Source organism: Molothrus ater, chromosome Z (assembly GCF_012460135.2).
Source record: "Molothrus ater isolate BHLD 08-10-18 breed brown headed cowbird chromosome Z, BPBGC_Mater_1.1, whole genome shotgun sequence".
Lineage (NCBI taxonomy): Eukaryota > Metazoa > Chordata > Aves > Passeriformes > Icteridae > Molothrus > Molothrus ater.
In genome coordinates this window covers 36,096,630-36,112,653 of record NC_050511.2, presented here as the reverse complement: position 1 = coordinate 36,112,653, position 16,024 = coordinate 36,096,630, and the positions used below count along the sequence as shown (strand labels likewise).

Here is a 16,024-nt window from a genome sequence, read left to right as displayed (position 1 = left end):
TTTTAAAGCATTGTGGCCTGAAGTGAGAGAAAGTATTTAGTTTTATGTGTGAAAGCTCAGACACTTTGAAAGCAAGAGATGGAGGACAGTTGAGCAATCTTGTATGTCTGGTTTGTTTGGGTAGAAGCTTTTTAACTAAAAGTACTTTTATTGGAAATGTCAAACTTCTTCCCACAAAAATTTGAAGTTTTGACATTCGCTTCATTTCTTTGTTTGATTTTGAGTCAAGACTTGCCTTCTGACTGAAACACTCTAGGGTGCTGTGGAAATCACTAGATCTCGGTATCTGAATGTGTCTACTGGGGCATCCTGGCCTCTGTTGGAGAGAGGGACCAGGAAGCACTACAGTAACAGCAATCATTAGTAGACCAGCTCAGGTGAATATCAGTCTAAGTGAAACAGTCAAAATGCAGTTTGACAAGCTGCAGTAGAACATATCTGTTTAGGAACATCCAAGTATTTTGCTTTTCTTGGGCAGAAATGTTGAAATTCCTTTGAATTTCTGAAGTTTTTTCTTCCCAGAACATTTGATTTCAAAACTTGCCTTTCTGAAAAAAGGGGGAAAATGGTACTATCACTTTAAGGAAGATGATTCATCAAACATGGCAAAAAGCTCTATTTTCCTGAGATCTGGGGTTTTTTTTGTGTTTTTCCAGGCATGCACAAACAGTACTTTCTCTAAATTAACACAAGTTTAGAGTATGAACAGAGTACCTTTCTCTTTTAGGAGGAGTAATAACACTCTTTATGGTGGTATTAAAGGAGGGGTTTTGGACCATCTTGCTGACTGATGATGAGATCCCCATTCTTCAACTAGTTCTACCTTACTTGGGTTTTACTATTATAGCAGAAATAAGGTGTTGTGTTTCTTTTTTAATTATTGTCCCTACTGCTAATAACTTAATGAAAGGCTGTTTGTTTTTTGTTTAGGAAAAACAAAAAATGTCTGAGTAGATACATAATGTTTCTGTCTGGACTCTTATTGTACTAATTGAAATGAACACTATATTTATTTATTTTTAATAGGACAGTGATGGGGACAAGAGTGACGATAACTTGGTTGTAGATGTATCCAATGAGGTAACTTTTTTCATTTTTGTAGTTTTGATGTTTGCCCAAAGCTGAAAGGAAAAGTACATTTAGTTGTTAAAAGAAAAATAATCCTCTGTGGATATGTTGAAATATTCACAACTTCTCCTTTTTATTAGTACTATGTCTTCCTCTGAGATTTATCTGGTTGCCTTCTCAGTTTTTTCTTCTGCTGCTTTGTCCAGGTCTATTCTCTCTGCAGTTAACAATCTGACACTTCACAGCTGCCCTGTAGTGTAGAGGGTTGTGGTGAGCTGCATGTGGAAGGCTGAGGTTTTCAAACTCCTGTCTTTGAATGAAAAAGGAAGACATTATCTAATGTTGTATTTCATAGTAGGGTTGTTATTTAAAAGATTACCTTAAAAATTGCTTGTATTTTAATCTCCTATGTTAAAGACATTTTCCAGAAATGCCATTTTTCTAGAATGAAGTTATTTTACAAGATTATAGACGCTTTTTTTTAATCTAGGGCTGAGATTTGGTAATGGCATCAAGGTAAAGGGCTGGGTGCTCCCTTTTCTTCATCTTTTATTTCATATAACACACAGATTTAGGAAGCCTGAATATGGTAGTGAGGTTCTTCAGGTCTATGAAACTGAGAGAAGCTGGTAGGGAGAGAAGTGCCCTCAGTAGCCCAAGGTGCCCAAACAATGTCAGCCAAGTAGAAAAAGGGGTGTCCAACTAGTGATTTTAGTAATCCTTTCAGAAGGTTGGCTTACAATGAAACTGCTTAATAATCAGTCAGTAGACTTATTGCCCTTTTGTGAGGTGTGATTTCTCCCTGGTGCTATTCTTATGAGCCAGAGGAGCGTGGAGAACCTGCAGAGCTCTGATAGCATTGTAACTCATGGGGCTGGCTATTTCAAGTTTAAGTAAATGCAGAGAGTGCCTCTGGAACAGAGAAAAATAATCACCTGAGAGGTGATTTCAGATTTTCTGTTGATGTAAGTGGCAAGGCAATTACAGATGGTGTTTAGCAAAAATGTGGCAGCTATTATGGCATATAAAGATCCTTGTATGAGCCATTCCACTTAAGAGCTGGACTCAATGATCCTTGTGGGTCTCTTCCAACTCAAAATACTCTGTGAAAATCTGTGAAGGCATGAGTCTGCCTCTTCTTCTGAAGGTAGAGATAAGCAAGGTCTTTATCACCTCTAAGAGATTTTTGAAATGTTTATTGCAACTAGCAGAGCATGGAGAACTACATGATAAAACCTGTGTCAAGTTACTGCAGTTCATGTTGGTCTTCCTTACTCTTACCACATTTGCTGCACTTGCTTTAGTTTGTTCATAGGTACGCTTTGCAAGCTCTGTGCTTGAAAACAATTTATGATTACATGTAGCATACAATAAAAACAGATTGCTTATAATATGACTTCATGTACTTCTCTAGGTTGATGAAGGGATTTCAGTTTTTTTTCTACAAAGATAACAAAACGTCTTGTCATTTGCACTTACTGTTTAAATTCTTCTAGTTTGGTGGAGTTTTTTTGTTTTTTTTTCTCCCATAGACTCTTTAGTGGTGTTTGTGTACCAGTTTATGACACAGTACTGTGCTGTTCTTCCCTTCCCATTGTTTCTAGGATCCTTCTTCCCCAAGGGCAAGTCCCACTCATTCACCACGTGAAAACGGTATCGATAAAGCCCGCCTACTGAAGAAGGATGCCTCCAGCAGCCCAGCATCTACAGCTTCTTCAGGAAGTTCCACTTCCCTCAAATCCAAGGAAATGGGTCTGGTAGGTAGCAGTCAGTGGTACAGCTAGTCTTTCTTGTAAAATCTGACTCTCCACTTTTCTGCAACTACTTGTGGCACAAATTACCCCTCATTAAACATTTAAGGCTGCAATTGCCTTCTGTTTTTCCCGATCTTTAAAGTATTATTGAGCTTTCTTCCTCAGCAGTGTTTTCTGCCTTGTTTTGATTTCTTCTATTTCCTACATTTCTGTCAAATGAGTTGCAAATTTATTGCAAGAAGCAAGAGTTGCTTAAGAATTGGTTTGGTGGTTTTTTTGAAAGCAATAACTTATGGTTTTACATGGCACGTAAAACCACCATGGCATGTAAAAATCACTAAGAATTCTTCAGGCTTTTTTGTTAAACTCTTCTAAATAGGCTGTTATTCCTTGGAGACTTTTTCTTGTAGTATCCCTAATAATTTGATCTGATTCTCTGTGTCATGTTTGTTTTTTTTTTTTTTATACTCTCAACTATGGTGGTATTTTGGTTTTTGCAGTTAGATTTTCTGTGTCAAATAATAATTGAGATATTAATGATTTCAAACTAAAGTGGTTTGGTAATGCATACTGTATTTTCCTGAAGAAAAAAATTAGCTCAGGCATTCCTTTTTATATCTCAGTAGAAGAGGGAAAATAACTTTCTACGTTTCTTATTTTAATTTTGGCAGCAATCAAAAAGGTCAACATTTCTCTCTCACGAGTTAATGTTGTCAGCATTGTGTGGATTTATGAAAATTGGCTGAGGGACTAGGTAGTAGGTGCCCAGCATCCCAGCTGCTGTTGTGATAAATTGTATAATATGGCTTGGATTAAAAATAATACTCATTTAATTTGTTTAATGATACCAGCATGAAAAAGCCAGCACGCCTGTTCTGAAATCCAGCACACCAACTCCTCGAGGTGATGTGCCAACCCCAGGCACTAGTGCAACTCCAGGACTCCGTCCAGGCCTTGGCAAACCTCCAACAATGGACCCTCTGGTTAACCAAGCTGGTAAATGCATTACCTCATGGTTTTTTATGGTTCCAGAATTAATCTTTTTTTTACACATGTGACTGCTAACTAAATATATTGCTTTGTTCTTGATATCAAGAGAGGGCTTGATGAGAAGCAGATGTTTGGATTATCAGGAGTTTGAATATCTTTCTGTCTCTTAGTCTTCTTTGTTTACTTTTGTCTTTATCTTTTTTTGCAAATAATCCAGAGACTGAATGTAATATAAAAAGACTTCTCAGAAGTTTCTGGTACTTATTCTGCATGCAATCTCTTCTACAGTCTTTGTCTGAATCTACTAATATTTGCTGCAGTGCACAGCTTGACAAATGCCGGGGGAAGTTTACTTTTGTTATTCAGGCTGGTACACACAGTTGCTTCAGACATGAGCTGTGTAAACCATGTCTGTCAGCTTTACTGCTTAATTTGGCAAAGAAGAGATTAATGTAAACAGGGGAATATTACAGAAATGGAAATAGGTAATGCTAGAAGAGATTGCTAGAAGTAATCAACAAGTTCAGACTTCAGTAGATCTTATTTACACTGAAAAGAGCTGGTGGTACTGACAAATTATGGCAATGTTTCTTGACAGCATGTGAGGGAGGAAGGTAAAGTATTTTAGGGGAGAAAAAAAAGGAGCTTCTTTCCTGTATGCAGGAATACATAAATAAACCCACTTAATTTCATGATTCTGTAGCTGCAGGTTTGCGGACACCATTGGCAGTACCAGGACCATACCCTGCTCCATTTGGAATGGTACCTCACGCTGGCATGAATGGAGAGTTAACCAGTCCAGGGGCAGCCTATGCCAGTCTGCACAATATGTCACCCCAGATGAGTGCTGCTGCTGCTGCAGCTGCCGTGGTTGCCTATGGAAGATCTCCTATGGTAGGCCATACGTTGCATGCAATCTCAGTCCTGTGAGTTGTGGTTCACTAAGAAAAGATGCATGCTTCATTTAGCACTGCAGAATTCCCAACTCATAACAGTGCCAGAGGCTTGACAGCTTCACTGCATGCTTCACTTTGCTGTGTGGCTGAAGAAACAAATTTGCACCTTGAAAACAAAGAATTTCAGTGTATTAATGTATGTTTTCTTTGTCCTTCACCTTCATCAGGGCTTTAACTGATGAATAAAGACCGAAAAATTATTTTGTGCTGCTGTAAATGGAAAAGGAGTTTTGGTACACACAAAGTATTTCACTGTAGCTGGGAACATCTGCTTTTTGGTTGCTGAACCACATTTGTATTCCATATAGACATAACACATTAATCTTGAAGCATGTAAAAGTTTTTTTTATCTGGGTCTCTGTACCTGTTTTTTGGGTTTTTTTGTGGAAATCAACCTGAGAAATTGGTCAGTACCTATTTTGGAGCTCTGAGATCAGGTGTGTTTAGAATAGTTGCAGTTGTGGGTGTAGTAAGTAAATGGAACCTGGTAGCTAGTTATGGTGGCTGTCACACAGAATAACCTAGGGTCCTGACTCTGTAAACATGAGCTTTGTCTATGCAGAAAGTTGCCTAAACTTACCTACTTGTAAATTTGCAAAGTTGGATTTATGCTTGTCAACTTCTCATTACTGTTTCTATGACCATTTTTTTCAAACTGGTAAACAGGGCTTTTGTGTGAAAATGTACAAATTCTAAATAGTTTACACCCTCATTTTAAAGCAATAACAATGTTTATTTGAGTATAATGTTCAGAAGAAAAACTAAGTCTTTTTGGTCAACTTTTTCTGCTTGGATTATTTGATAAACATAGTCAAGATATAAAAATTCAGTGAAATTGCAGTATATAAAGAGAATGTTGTTTTTTTTTAAGCTGTGGATGAGCTTGTTTGCACCCCACAATGTGTCTGAGAGATCTCTCAGCTGCTGTGCCCACACAGAATGCTGTGGAGGCATTGAGATTGTAGCTGGGGCCCAGAGCTACTTTCCAGCACCACACTGTGCCAGCCTGAGTACGTGCTGGCTCTCTCAGGAGTGAAAAGCACTGGCATAGCTTGTTGCTGACATGGACTCTGATTCCAGGGCTAACACAGGACTCTCCCTGCTAACCCGGACTGCTGGGTAACGCTCAGTGTGTGAATGCATGATAAATTATTTTCTGCTTTCGTATGAGTGCTTCTATCAAAAGAATGCTCAGGGAAAAGGTCAGGGTTTTGCCCCCCAGTTGAGGGTCATGCAGTTATCTGATACTGTGGGTAAAAGCCACCTTTTGGTTAAATGCATAGTATCTTGGGAGTGGAGAAAAGAGGCTTGCTGAGAAATGGATGAGAAATTCCAAGTGTAAGATTAATTCACTTTTTGTTGTCAGGTTGGGTTTGATCCTCCTCCTCACATGAGAGTACCTGGAATCCCTCCAAATCTAGCAGGGATTCCTGGGGGAAAACCGTAAGTAACTTTTAACATTTTGGTAACTTCTGCAATATTTAGAGGGAATGTTATATTTGTCAGTGAACAGGGTTTTCAAAGGGGATGGTGTCTGGTTGTTTTTAAGAGGATGTTTTAGACTTCTCTAGGTAAAACCTGCAGCATAAAAGTTCTCAAATGGTAGTTGTCATACCCCAAAACAGGTATGTATATACTTATTTATACCCAAAACAGGTATGTATATACTTATTTCCAAGTTGTTGAAGGTATATGTTAAGTTTTTTTTAATTTCATTCTTTCTGGGGGAAGTTAAGGGGATGACAAACTAAATGGTAAATAGTGGTAAAATGTGTTAGATAAAAATATGTTGAAACTAAAATTTGCACTACATCAGGATAAATGTGTATTGCAAACTTGCAGACTCCTTGTCTGGCACTTGTTTTATCAGGCATGGGAGTCTGCAACTGATGACAGGAGGTATCTGGAGCAGTTACTTTAGCAACAGATTACACACACTTTGCATAATGGAGCAAGCTATTTAGAACTTTTGTGTGAGTGCAGCTGGAGAGCAAAAGGATGATGAAGCAGTTGTGGAGCAGGTGGTGCATAGATGTAGAAGAGGTTCCACAATAAGAATTTTTATTTAAAAGTTTTGGTTATTGGTGAAGCAGTTATTAAATTAAATGGTTCTGTGATGCTGTGACTTATTAGTGTCTCAATAAAATAAGTTCAGCAGCATACATGAAATGTTTCAGTAATTTGGCTTTGCTAGACCATTGGCCCTGAACTTAACCAGTGCAGTAGACTCATGAGCATGTATGACCTCTGAAAATACACAATTAATGTTTACATATTTCTGAACAAGTAGTCTATGTAGGTACTAAAAGAGCAAATTTGACTCAGCTGTTTTTCTGGAGAGAATGAGGCAGAGAGAACTCCTAACAGTTTTTTCAGCACTCTTTTAGAACCTGTTCTTTGTTCACACTTGGCAGTCAGTCCTGACTTCTCATTCAACAGGAGCTTGCAATTAGAGTAGTTTTTCTCTACCTAGCTACTTACATAATTTTGAAACTTATTTAACACATTGGACTTTCTGTGCAGGATGTTCATGTTTCATAATGTCTATTTACCAATCTATATTTAATTTTTCCTTTTGCAGTTTCAGGAAACATTTAGAAACTATTACTTTTAGGATGCTAAGTTGTCAGACAGGCTGCGGTAAAAATTATATACTCACGCATTTCTGTTTGCTTTGATTTTGGACTAGTGATACCTTCTAATGTCAGTCTTGCAAACATCCTTGACAGAATACCAGATAACAGGCCAAAACAAAAGTATGTTTTCTTCTGATTTTTTCCTATAACAATAGGGAAGCAGCAGACTTAGTTTGGAAAGCCATCCTGAATGTGTTTTTGTGGTTATCCACCATGCTTCTGGGAACAGGCTTAGCTATCTGTTGACAGTGTGAGAAACCTGTTAAATCTTGGTTGTACTTAGAGTTGGTGGTGTGTTGACAAGATTAGTGAAGTGAGGGCTCAATGAGTTGGTGTTGTGTATCAAATGTGGTGTATTTAAATTTAATGCAGTAAGGATCAGGCTTTGTATTTAAAACTCAGACATAGTCTTGCTGACTGTCATACAATTTGGCATACTTAAATGCTTTTGAAAATCACATAATTGAGTGGCTCTATGTTTTTACTTCTAAACAAGTGTGTTCATAAGCTTTCAATAACATATTTCATTGCCTTGCAATATTTTATATTGTAATCTAGTGAAACCTATTTTTGTTCAGAAATTTTGTTCACAGAAGTTTTCTGTGGCTGAGTTCTACTTGTTACACTGTTCAAGGACAGCATGTTAAAAACATTAATGTTTTTACCACTTTATTCACACTGCTTCATATATTGCCTACTTTGATACATACTCCCTAGTCACCACTTCATTTAATATGTTCTGCAATGTTTCTAGTTAAGCCTTTATCATTACTGTAATTCTTCATAGAAAAAGACAAAAAGGTTCCCATGGGACAAAATACATTTGATATACTGTGTGCTTTGTGTACATGTAAGGGAGTGAACATTGCACTTCCATTTCAAAACACTATGTATACTGCTCTACTTTGTATGCTGGTAATTTAGCTGAATTAATCAGGAGTGGGGGGAAACTGTGGGGGTTGCTTGGGTTTTTTTAATGTTTTTACCACTTTATTCACACTGCTTCATATATTGCCTACTTTGATACATACTCCCTAGTCACAACTTCATTTAATGTGTTCTGCAATGTTTGGGGGTTTTTGTGGTCATGTTACTTGTACATTTCTTCTAAAATTACTTCTTTGCTTATCTTAGTGAAGCAAGTCTAAAATTTCTATAAACTTGTGGAATTGTCTTTCCATTGACAGCTATAAAACAATCTCATGTTCTAGTCTTGATTGCCTAGATGCTGTCTGCTACCTGCAGCATTTGCAAGTATCTCACCTACTTCAGGTTTTTCTCCTGTAGTTTCTGTAGAGAGCAGATATAATCATGCAAACTGGTGGAGTATGCTTTGTTTATTTTCAAAGTCAGCCTTTTTCTTGATTGCCAATATGCTGACACATTGGATTTTTTTTATTAGATATGAAGTTATAGTGAGTCTTGTTGCAAGTGCTACAGAGAATTTTTGAATTGAACTATTGAATCCCCACTCATGTGTATGCTTTAGGCTGCACATTTTTTATCAATGGTGATGATTATACTGTTTTTTCACCCAAGAGAAAATTGTGTTCCCTTCTTTCTAAAGGACAGACACTTCTGATAGCACCCAGGTTTTTTTAAGTCTTGTATATTCTGAGGTCTGTTAATGACCTTCTTGTTAGAAAAATGTGTAGCCTGTTAAAAACCCACTTGGACATGAACGTGTGGTGTCCAAGTCCTGAATGCTTTTGTTTTGATGCTTTTAAATTTGCCCTGGACTGTAAGTTTTTTTTGTTTTGTTTTTTTTTTTTTTTTTTGCTTTGCATAGTCTTTCTAACAAATACTAGGCTTTTAGTATTCTATAGCTGCTGAAATAACATTCTTATGGATTTCTGGTCTATGTGAACCATGCCTTCTAATAGCTGGATTTTGGACTAAATACAGAGTTTCAAGATTCGTGGTCAGATTTATGTCCACAGTACTGCTTCCTTGGTGTATAAAATTCTGAATTAATGTTAGTATTGAGAACAAATGTATTTCTCAGCATGTTTTCCCGGGCAGTGAAAGCAGCTGAAAATATATGTTTCTAATTTTAGTAGCAAAGGAAAACTTTACATGGTAAATGTTAAATCTTCCTCCTTCTACTTATAAGTTGACTTTTCACTGTGTTTGTGGAGAGGTATACTATACTCTTTTGGAATTGCATGATTTCAGTTCTGTTCTGTTCTTCAGATCTTCATACTTTTACAGTGAATGTACCATGACGGATATTGTAAAGGACGGCTAATTTTACTGTATTATAGGAGATTAAGGGCTGTGTGCATCCCTGCCATTTATCTCTAAATAGAATCATTTGGTGACGTTTGAAGATGAAAATTCAGTCATTTCTGTACAAACATGTCTATCCTTGTTTCTTGGCATTTTGTTCTATATGATGAAACAACACACTCAGATATTCATGTTTTTTTGTAATAACTACAATTAAAAATGAGCTGGAGTACAAAGAAAAGCTGAAAGGAAAATGCAGTTGTGAATGGAAGGAACTTTTTGCCTTTGTGTTTTGCTGTGGGGGGTACTGTTCTGCTAGTAAAAGAAGTCTGCTTGAATTGAACGGATGAAGTGGAAGTTTTTGAGGGTTTTTTTAAAGACCTTACTTTAGTAGGCAGGAATTGTGTGCATTTGTACATCAATCTGAATACTTAGAGTAGCCGGCAGGTGGTTTAGTTAATTTCCTATATTCTTGGGTAGTGAATTAATTATCCTGAACTCTCCTCAGTATGTCAGATGATACTTACTTGCTGTATACTTATTTGGAAATTTGAAAGTTAAGCTGAGAAACTGGTTTGTATTAGTATCACTTAACCATGTTGCTGTGCATAGGAATTCTGAGGGTTCTCAGTACTGCTTTGCCACACGTGAGAGAAGTCCCTGGATGCAGTAATTCAGAAGACTATTTCCATTATTCAGAAATAATATAAGTATACTATTTCTCAGAACTCTTCGAAGCAAAAGGCACAGATGTTTGTCCTATAATTGTTCTTGTCGTAATATTCTGTTAATATGTATTAGTTGATATGTACTTAGTTTATTTTTATATTGCATATTTTAATTGCATTTTTAGAACATAATTTTCTTTGTTTGTTGTTAGCCCAGCACAAGGAAGGACTCTCCTTTGACCAAAGAGGGATAATCATGGAATAAATGATAGGATAGCCATCTTTCATACAGACAGAATGCTCTGAGTGAGACAGAAAACTGTGCTAGTCTTGAGACTAAACAGCAGTTTCTGGCTTACATGGTCAGTTCTAAAAGAAATTGGGTGGTTGAGTCATGCCCGTTAAGTCCTGAGATTTAGGGAACTCAAGAATTTGCCAGATTTTGCTAGTTGCTGACTCCTATGAGGTTAGATAATGAAAATTCTTGTAATTTTTGGGAATTGAGGCCTGTGAATATGTCTCGCACACTAAAAATTGAATCTTCGGTAGGTGTGGACCTGTAAGTACAGTCCTCCCCAGAAGTAGCAGGATCTCTTTCATGATGAAGAGGAAGCCAAAGACTGCAGTGTTTGAGCTGCAAATAATCATTTGCACTCCTGCTGTCTCCAGTCCTGTGTTCTTCTGGAGACAGACACTTTTCCTTGTCCAGGAGTGTCTGGAGTGTCAGTCTGGCAAACCATGCAAGCCTTTTCAAGGTTAAAAGGTATTGTGTAACAAAAGTTATACCATAATACCTAGCAGAGATGAGTCACTAGACTACCATACCATAAGTATGCTGGCAGTGGTGATGTCAGCATTACATGCGACGTATTTCAAAGCAAACAGGAACATTTACTGTTTTTTGTGCTTGTCTTGGCAGAGGAATTTGGCAAAGTGTAGCCATTTCTTTCTACAGTGGATTGCAGATAAGTTGCACAGTAGAAAAAGCTGTCTTGGCTTGTAAGGAATGGTCTGGTTGTTAGGCCATCAAACTAAGCAAATGCTAAAAAAGAGGGACTGCTTCTATGATTAGTATAGCCCCTCTTTAAAAATAGACATAGTGGTAAAATTCTACATGATTAAAAAATACAGTAGGTAGGCCTCTGATGTTTCAAAGCATAAGAATCACTACAGTTCTACAGTAAACAGGAAGTACTTGAAAAATGTTTCTATTGTCTTCCTCACACACCATCTCAGCAAGAACTGAGGAGCTCTGTGTGTGCACCTAAGCATTTCAAAACACTATTTAGGTATTTTGAATTGAACAGAACATTTAAGCTGTAACCTTCAAATTAAAAAAAAAAAAAAAAGTCATGGACAAGTAGATTATTAATCTTGGACATGCTGGAAAAAATTGCCTAATACGTGCTTAATTGTTTTGCTTCAGTCCATGATAAAAGCAAGGGTGGGCTAAAACTTCAAAGTTATATGGTTCTGTGTACTCTTACTGCTAATAAATACTCTGCAACTGACTTTGATCTGGAGCCCAGGATAGGGTAAAGCTTTTCAGTGTTTTAATGCTGTGACTCTTTTGTTGGATTCTGTAGATGAACCTGCACAGTTCAGCCTCAAGCAGCCTTGTTGCCACTCCTGTTCTGCTTTCTCTCCTGTCCCGTGTCTGATCTGTTTAGTGAATACCTACTTTGGGATTCAAAGGAGGGATTTGTAGGACCTATTGTAGGACCTACCTGCAATCTTGTCTCTCTTCTTCTTTGCAGAAAGGAATGGGTCTCCAGTTAAGCCTTTATAATTACTGTAATTCTTCATAGAAAAAGACAAAAAGGTTCCTATGGGACAAAATGCATTCGATATACTGTACGCTTTGTGTACATGTAAGGGAGTGAACATTGCACTTCCTGTCTTACCTTACATTTCCCATTCCTGTCATTTCTGTGCCAAAAAAAGATGTCATCTTTTGCACTTGCCCGTTCTCTATTTCTGTGTACTCTCTTAGTAAGCTTTCTGCTTATATGCCCAACCATGAAACATGAATGAGTACAGGAATTGCATACATATGTACTACTCATTTCTCCTCTGTTAAAGAGCAGTTACTGTTAACCATTCTTTGCCCTTCACTTAAGAAAAGACTGGGATATTGCATAGATTGACTGTTTCCAGTCTTAGTTTCTGTATGAAAGAGCTATCGAGTTCCTTCATCTCTCCTCATGGTTTTTCAAAGGAATATCTTATGCCCAGGAGCAGAGCAGATTCAGTTGCTTTGTGATGTCTGTTCGAGAACCAGGCCTCTTCCTTGATCCTTCATTTCAAACTATGTGATACTTGGGAACATGTAATAAAATACCTTGAAAATACTAGCTTATTATTCAAGAGAGAATATTTAATAGAAATATCTATTGTTGGGTTCTTGGAAGATGGATGGAGTATTAATAGTTGAATTACAGTGATTGAAGATTTCCGAGGAAGAAAGAAGATTTGGAAAATAAAAGGAAGTTCTAAACAAAAGAATATATTAGAAAAATAAATGTTTCAGTAGGGAGATGGCATCTTATTAGTGGAAAAACAAAAAAAAAAGTACTCATCTCTCAGTGTTTTTTATCCACTTCGGCCTCTTGAAGGATGTTGTTGATGTAACAACAGCATCAAAAGCATGCATTATAGATGCACTTACAATCAAAGTAACAGAAAAGGAACTAACTAGTACAGCAAAAGCCAGACTTTTACAGTAGCATTTTCATTAGTAGTTAAAATAAGCAAACAAAGAAACCCCCCCCTGCACGTGAAACCTTTATTACTTGGGATTTGTGTCCTTGCCCTTGAGCAGAGCTGACTTACGTTTCAGTGACCATGAAAAAATAATTTCATGTACTTTCCCTGAGGAGTGTTTTTATTCAGTGCTAGAATGTCACGTCCTCAACCCTCACAAACTGGAAATCATGCAATGACTACAAATAAAAGGTATTTCTGAAGTGCCAAAAGTATCTGGAAAACTGAGCCTTTCAGGTTTTTCAATGTACGTATTCAAGAAAACATAATTATGAGAAGATGATACCAGCTTTCTGATGAAATCTGTGTGCAACCACTCTGTGTTTCTATTTTCAGTGTTTCTATTTTCTAAAGCACTACTTACCAGCTGGAAAGAGGGGTATATGAGCACAGGCAGTGGTGATGTTACAAATGAGGTGCAGGAATCAAGCAAAACTTGGTCTTGTGGTACCACAAGGCAACAGGTGCAAGCCTCATGGAAGGATGAGTACTGCCTGGTACTACTGCCTGCTGCTGTAGTATTTGTGGTGATGAGACTTGCAACTGCTAGCTAGAAACCAGGGGCTGAAAGGTCTTTAGATTATTATCCAAGTGGCTGAGGGATAGCAACCATGACCTTGGTCTGTAGAGTTAAGGGTGGAATTTACCCTGTTTTCCCATTACACAAATATTTCAGCTGAGTCAAGCTGAAAATTTCTATTGTGAATCTTTGTCTCCATCTGAGGTTTCACCTGCCTGCATTACTTGGCACTGTAGCTCTGATTTTTGCGAGATGATTGGCAAAGAACTAAAATTAAAAATACTGTGTTTTTCTTGCATTGTAGTTCTGTAATGGCTGATTTTTAAAATTGTTTTGTCTTCTCTCTTTCCCTTCCCCAAAAGAGCCTACTCCTTTCACGTTACTGCAGATGGTCAGATGCAGCCAGTTCCTTTCCCTCCTGATGCCCTCATCGGTCCAGGAATCCCTCGCCATGCCCGTCAGATCAACACCCTGAACCACGGGGAAGTTGTGTGTGCAGTTACCATCAGCAACCCCACGAGACACGTGTACACGGGTGGGAAGGGGTGTGTCAAGGTTTGGGACATCAGTCAGCCTGGCAACAAGAGCCCTGTCTCTCAGCTGGACTGCCTGGTAGGTGAACAGGAATTTATGCACAAGGGTAGCTTCTCCTCAGAGACTCAAAAAAAAAGCGCACGCAAGGAGCAAAAACCTCATTTCTGTAAGATGGCAGCAGCTACATACTGGAATAATGTGACACAGTACCAAAGGTCACTTAAAGTTTTGCTATGATTTTTGTTCATGATCCACTAGTTATATATATATAGCATGGTTATTTTCACATGTGCAGGGTACAAAAAGGACTGGGTGCAATAGTATAGGTAGCTGAAAAGGTAACTCAAAAAAAGTAATGGCTCAATAAGAGATGCTTCTCACTAGAAGCAGCATCGAGGTCTGTGCAGTGTTAACTGAGAAGACAATGTTGTCAAGCACAGCAATATGTATTGTGAATGAAAATTCTAGCTTCAGTGTAGATCTAATTAAATGTGGTGGGGTTTTTTACCTTTTATCCTTTCTTTACTGCTATCATTTTGTAATTGCTGAGTAGTAATAGTGAAGTTGAATAGGTATTCTGTTCTGTGGCATGTATATCTGTCTGGATGAAGAGCCTTCATTTAAGTCGGGAAGCAGTAATGACTGATTAAGTCAACATTTTCACTTCCCTACTTCCTGCTCCTTTGCTGCAAATTAAAACAATATATCATAGTAGGAATTCTGTTAACTAATTCTTGCAGTGTTTTTTTCTGTCTTGAGTTACAGATCTTTATCATCAATTTTGTAAAAAAACTGTTGCCAGTCAAGCAAGGCTGTAATAAGGAAAGGTAGAAAGGTCTTCTGTCACTAACTCCCCCACAGTACCTCTCAAATTAACAATAACATCATGAAGGAGAGATCAATATGTACAATAAGAATAATGTTGAACAACAAAGGACCAACATAAATACAGGACCAATACAGGAATCCTTAATCTTTCAACTTTAATACTGTGAATGAAAAATAGTATTTGAAAGAAAAATTCAAAAACCTGAAGCGCATGAGACTAGAACGACATTTTCATATAGGGCTGTTAAATGCCAGATGAAAGGTCATTTGCTTTAATATTTCTATTGTTGGTACCTTCACTGATGGAGTACATTTGCAGAAAAGCAAGCTTACTTTGGCTCTATTTTTGCGTAATGAGATAGAAAACTTGCCATTTGTCACGTTTGAAAGAGAGTAGACTGTGGCAACAGGAGTCTGCAGTTTTAATTTCTGCAGCTGCAGTTTCTAATTAGTGATGAGAAGTAGGTGTTTCCAACCTTTTAAGATCTGCTGGCTCCTCTTCAGTGCTTTGGTAATGGAAAAAGTACCACACTGCTTGAAACTTTGATGCAGTCAGAATTATATTAGTGGTCATTACTGGCAGGCACATAACTGAGGTGATTTGTGTTGTACAGAACAGAGATAACTACATCCGCTCCTGTAAATTGCTGCCCGATGGATGCACCCTCATCGTTGGCGGGGAAGCCAGCACATTATCCATATGGGACCTGGCAGCTCCAACTCCTCGTATAAAAGCAGAGCTGACATCCTCAGCACCTGCCTGCTATGCTCTGGCTATCAGCCCTGACTCCAAGGTGTGCTTTTCCTGCTGCAGTGATGGGAACATTGCAGTGTGGGATCTGCATAACCAGACATTGGTCAGGTGAGTTGTTGTTTACAGAAAATTTTAATAGAAGTTACTCTTTGGACAGCTACATAAGTATTTATCTCCCTGAATAGAGTTTATAACAGCAAAGTAAATAGTGTCTCTTATTCAGGGGAGTGGTTTACACCCAAGTCAGGCAGAAACTAGTTTTGGTAGTTTCAGCCTAGTCTCGGAAGATATCTTTTAGGGTTTGTCCATAACCTGCTGTAGTCA

The 16,024-nt window shown here is 37.8% G+C and overlaps 1 protein-coding gene across 2 annotated transcripts in view; it reads left to right on the top strand.

The window, feature by feature from the left end:
• Window positions 1-16,024, top strand: part of LOC118699114 (transducin-like enhancer protein 1) — an 81,837-nt gene that overhangs the window by 52,371 nt on the left and 13,442 nt on the right. For both annotated transcript variants that reach the window (XM_036402840.2, XM_036402839.2), the window contains exons 10-16: window positions 1,027-1,080; window positions 2,673-2,825; window positions 3,674-3,818; window positions 4,516-4,706; window positions 6,135-6,211; window positions 13,947-14,196; window positions 15,561-15,808. In XM_036402840.2, the coding sequence (XP_036258733.1) occupies window positions 1,027-1,080; window positions 2,673-2,825; window positions 3,674-3,818; window positions 4,516-4,706; window positions 6,135-6,211; window positions 13,947-14,196; window positions 15,561-15,808 (1,118 nt within the window). The remainder of the gene's footprint in view (window positions 1-1,026; window positions 1,081-2,672; window positions 2,826-3,673; window positions 3,819-4,515; window positions 4,707-6,134; window positions 6,212-13,946; window positions 14,197-15,560; window positions 15,809-16,024) is intronic.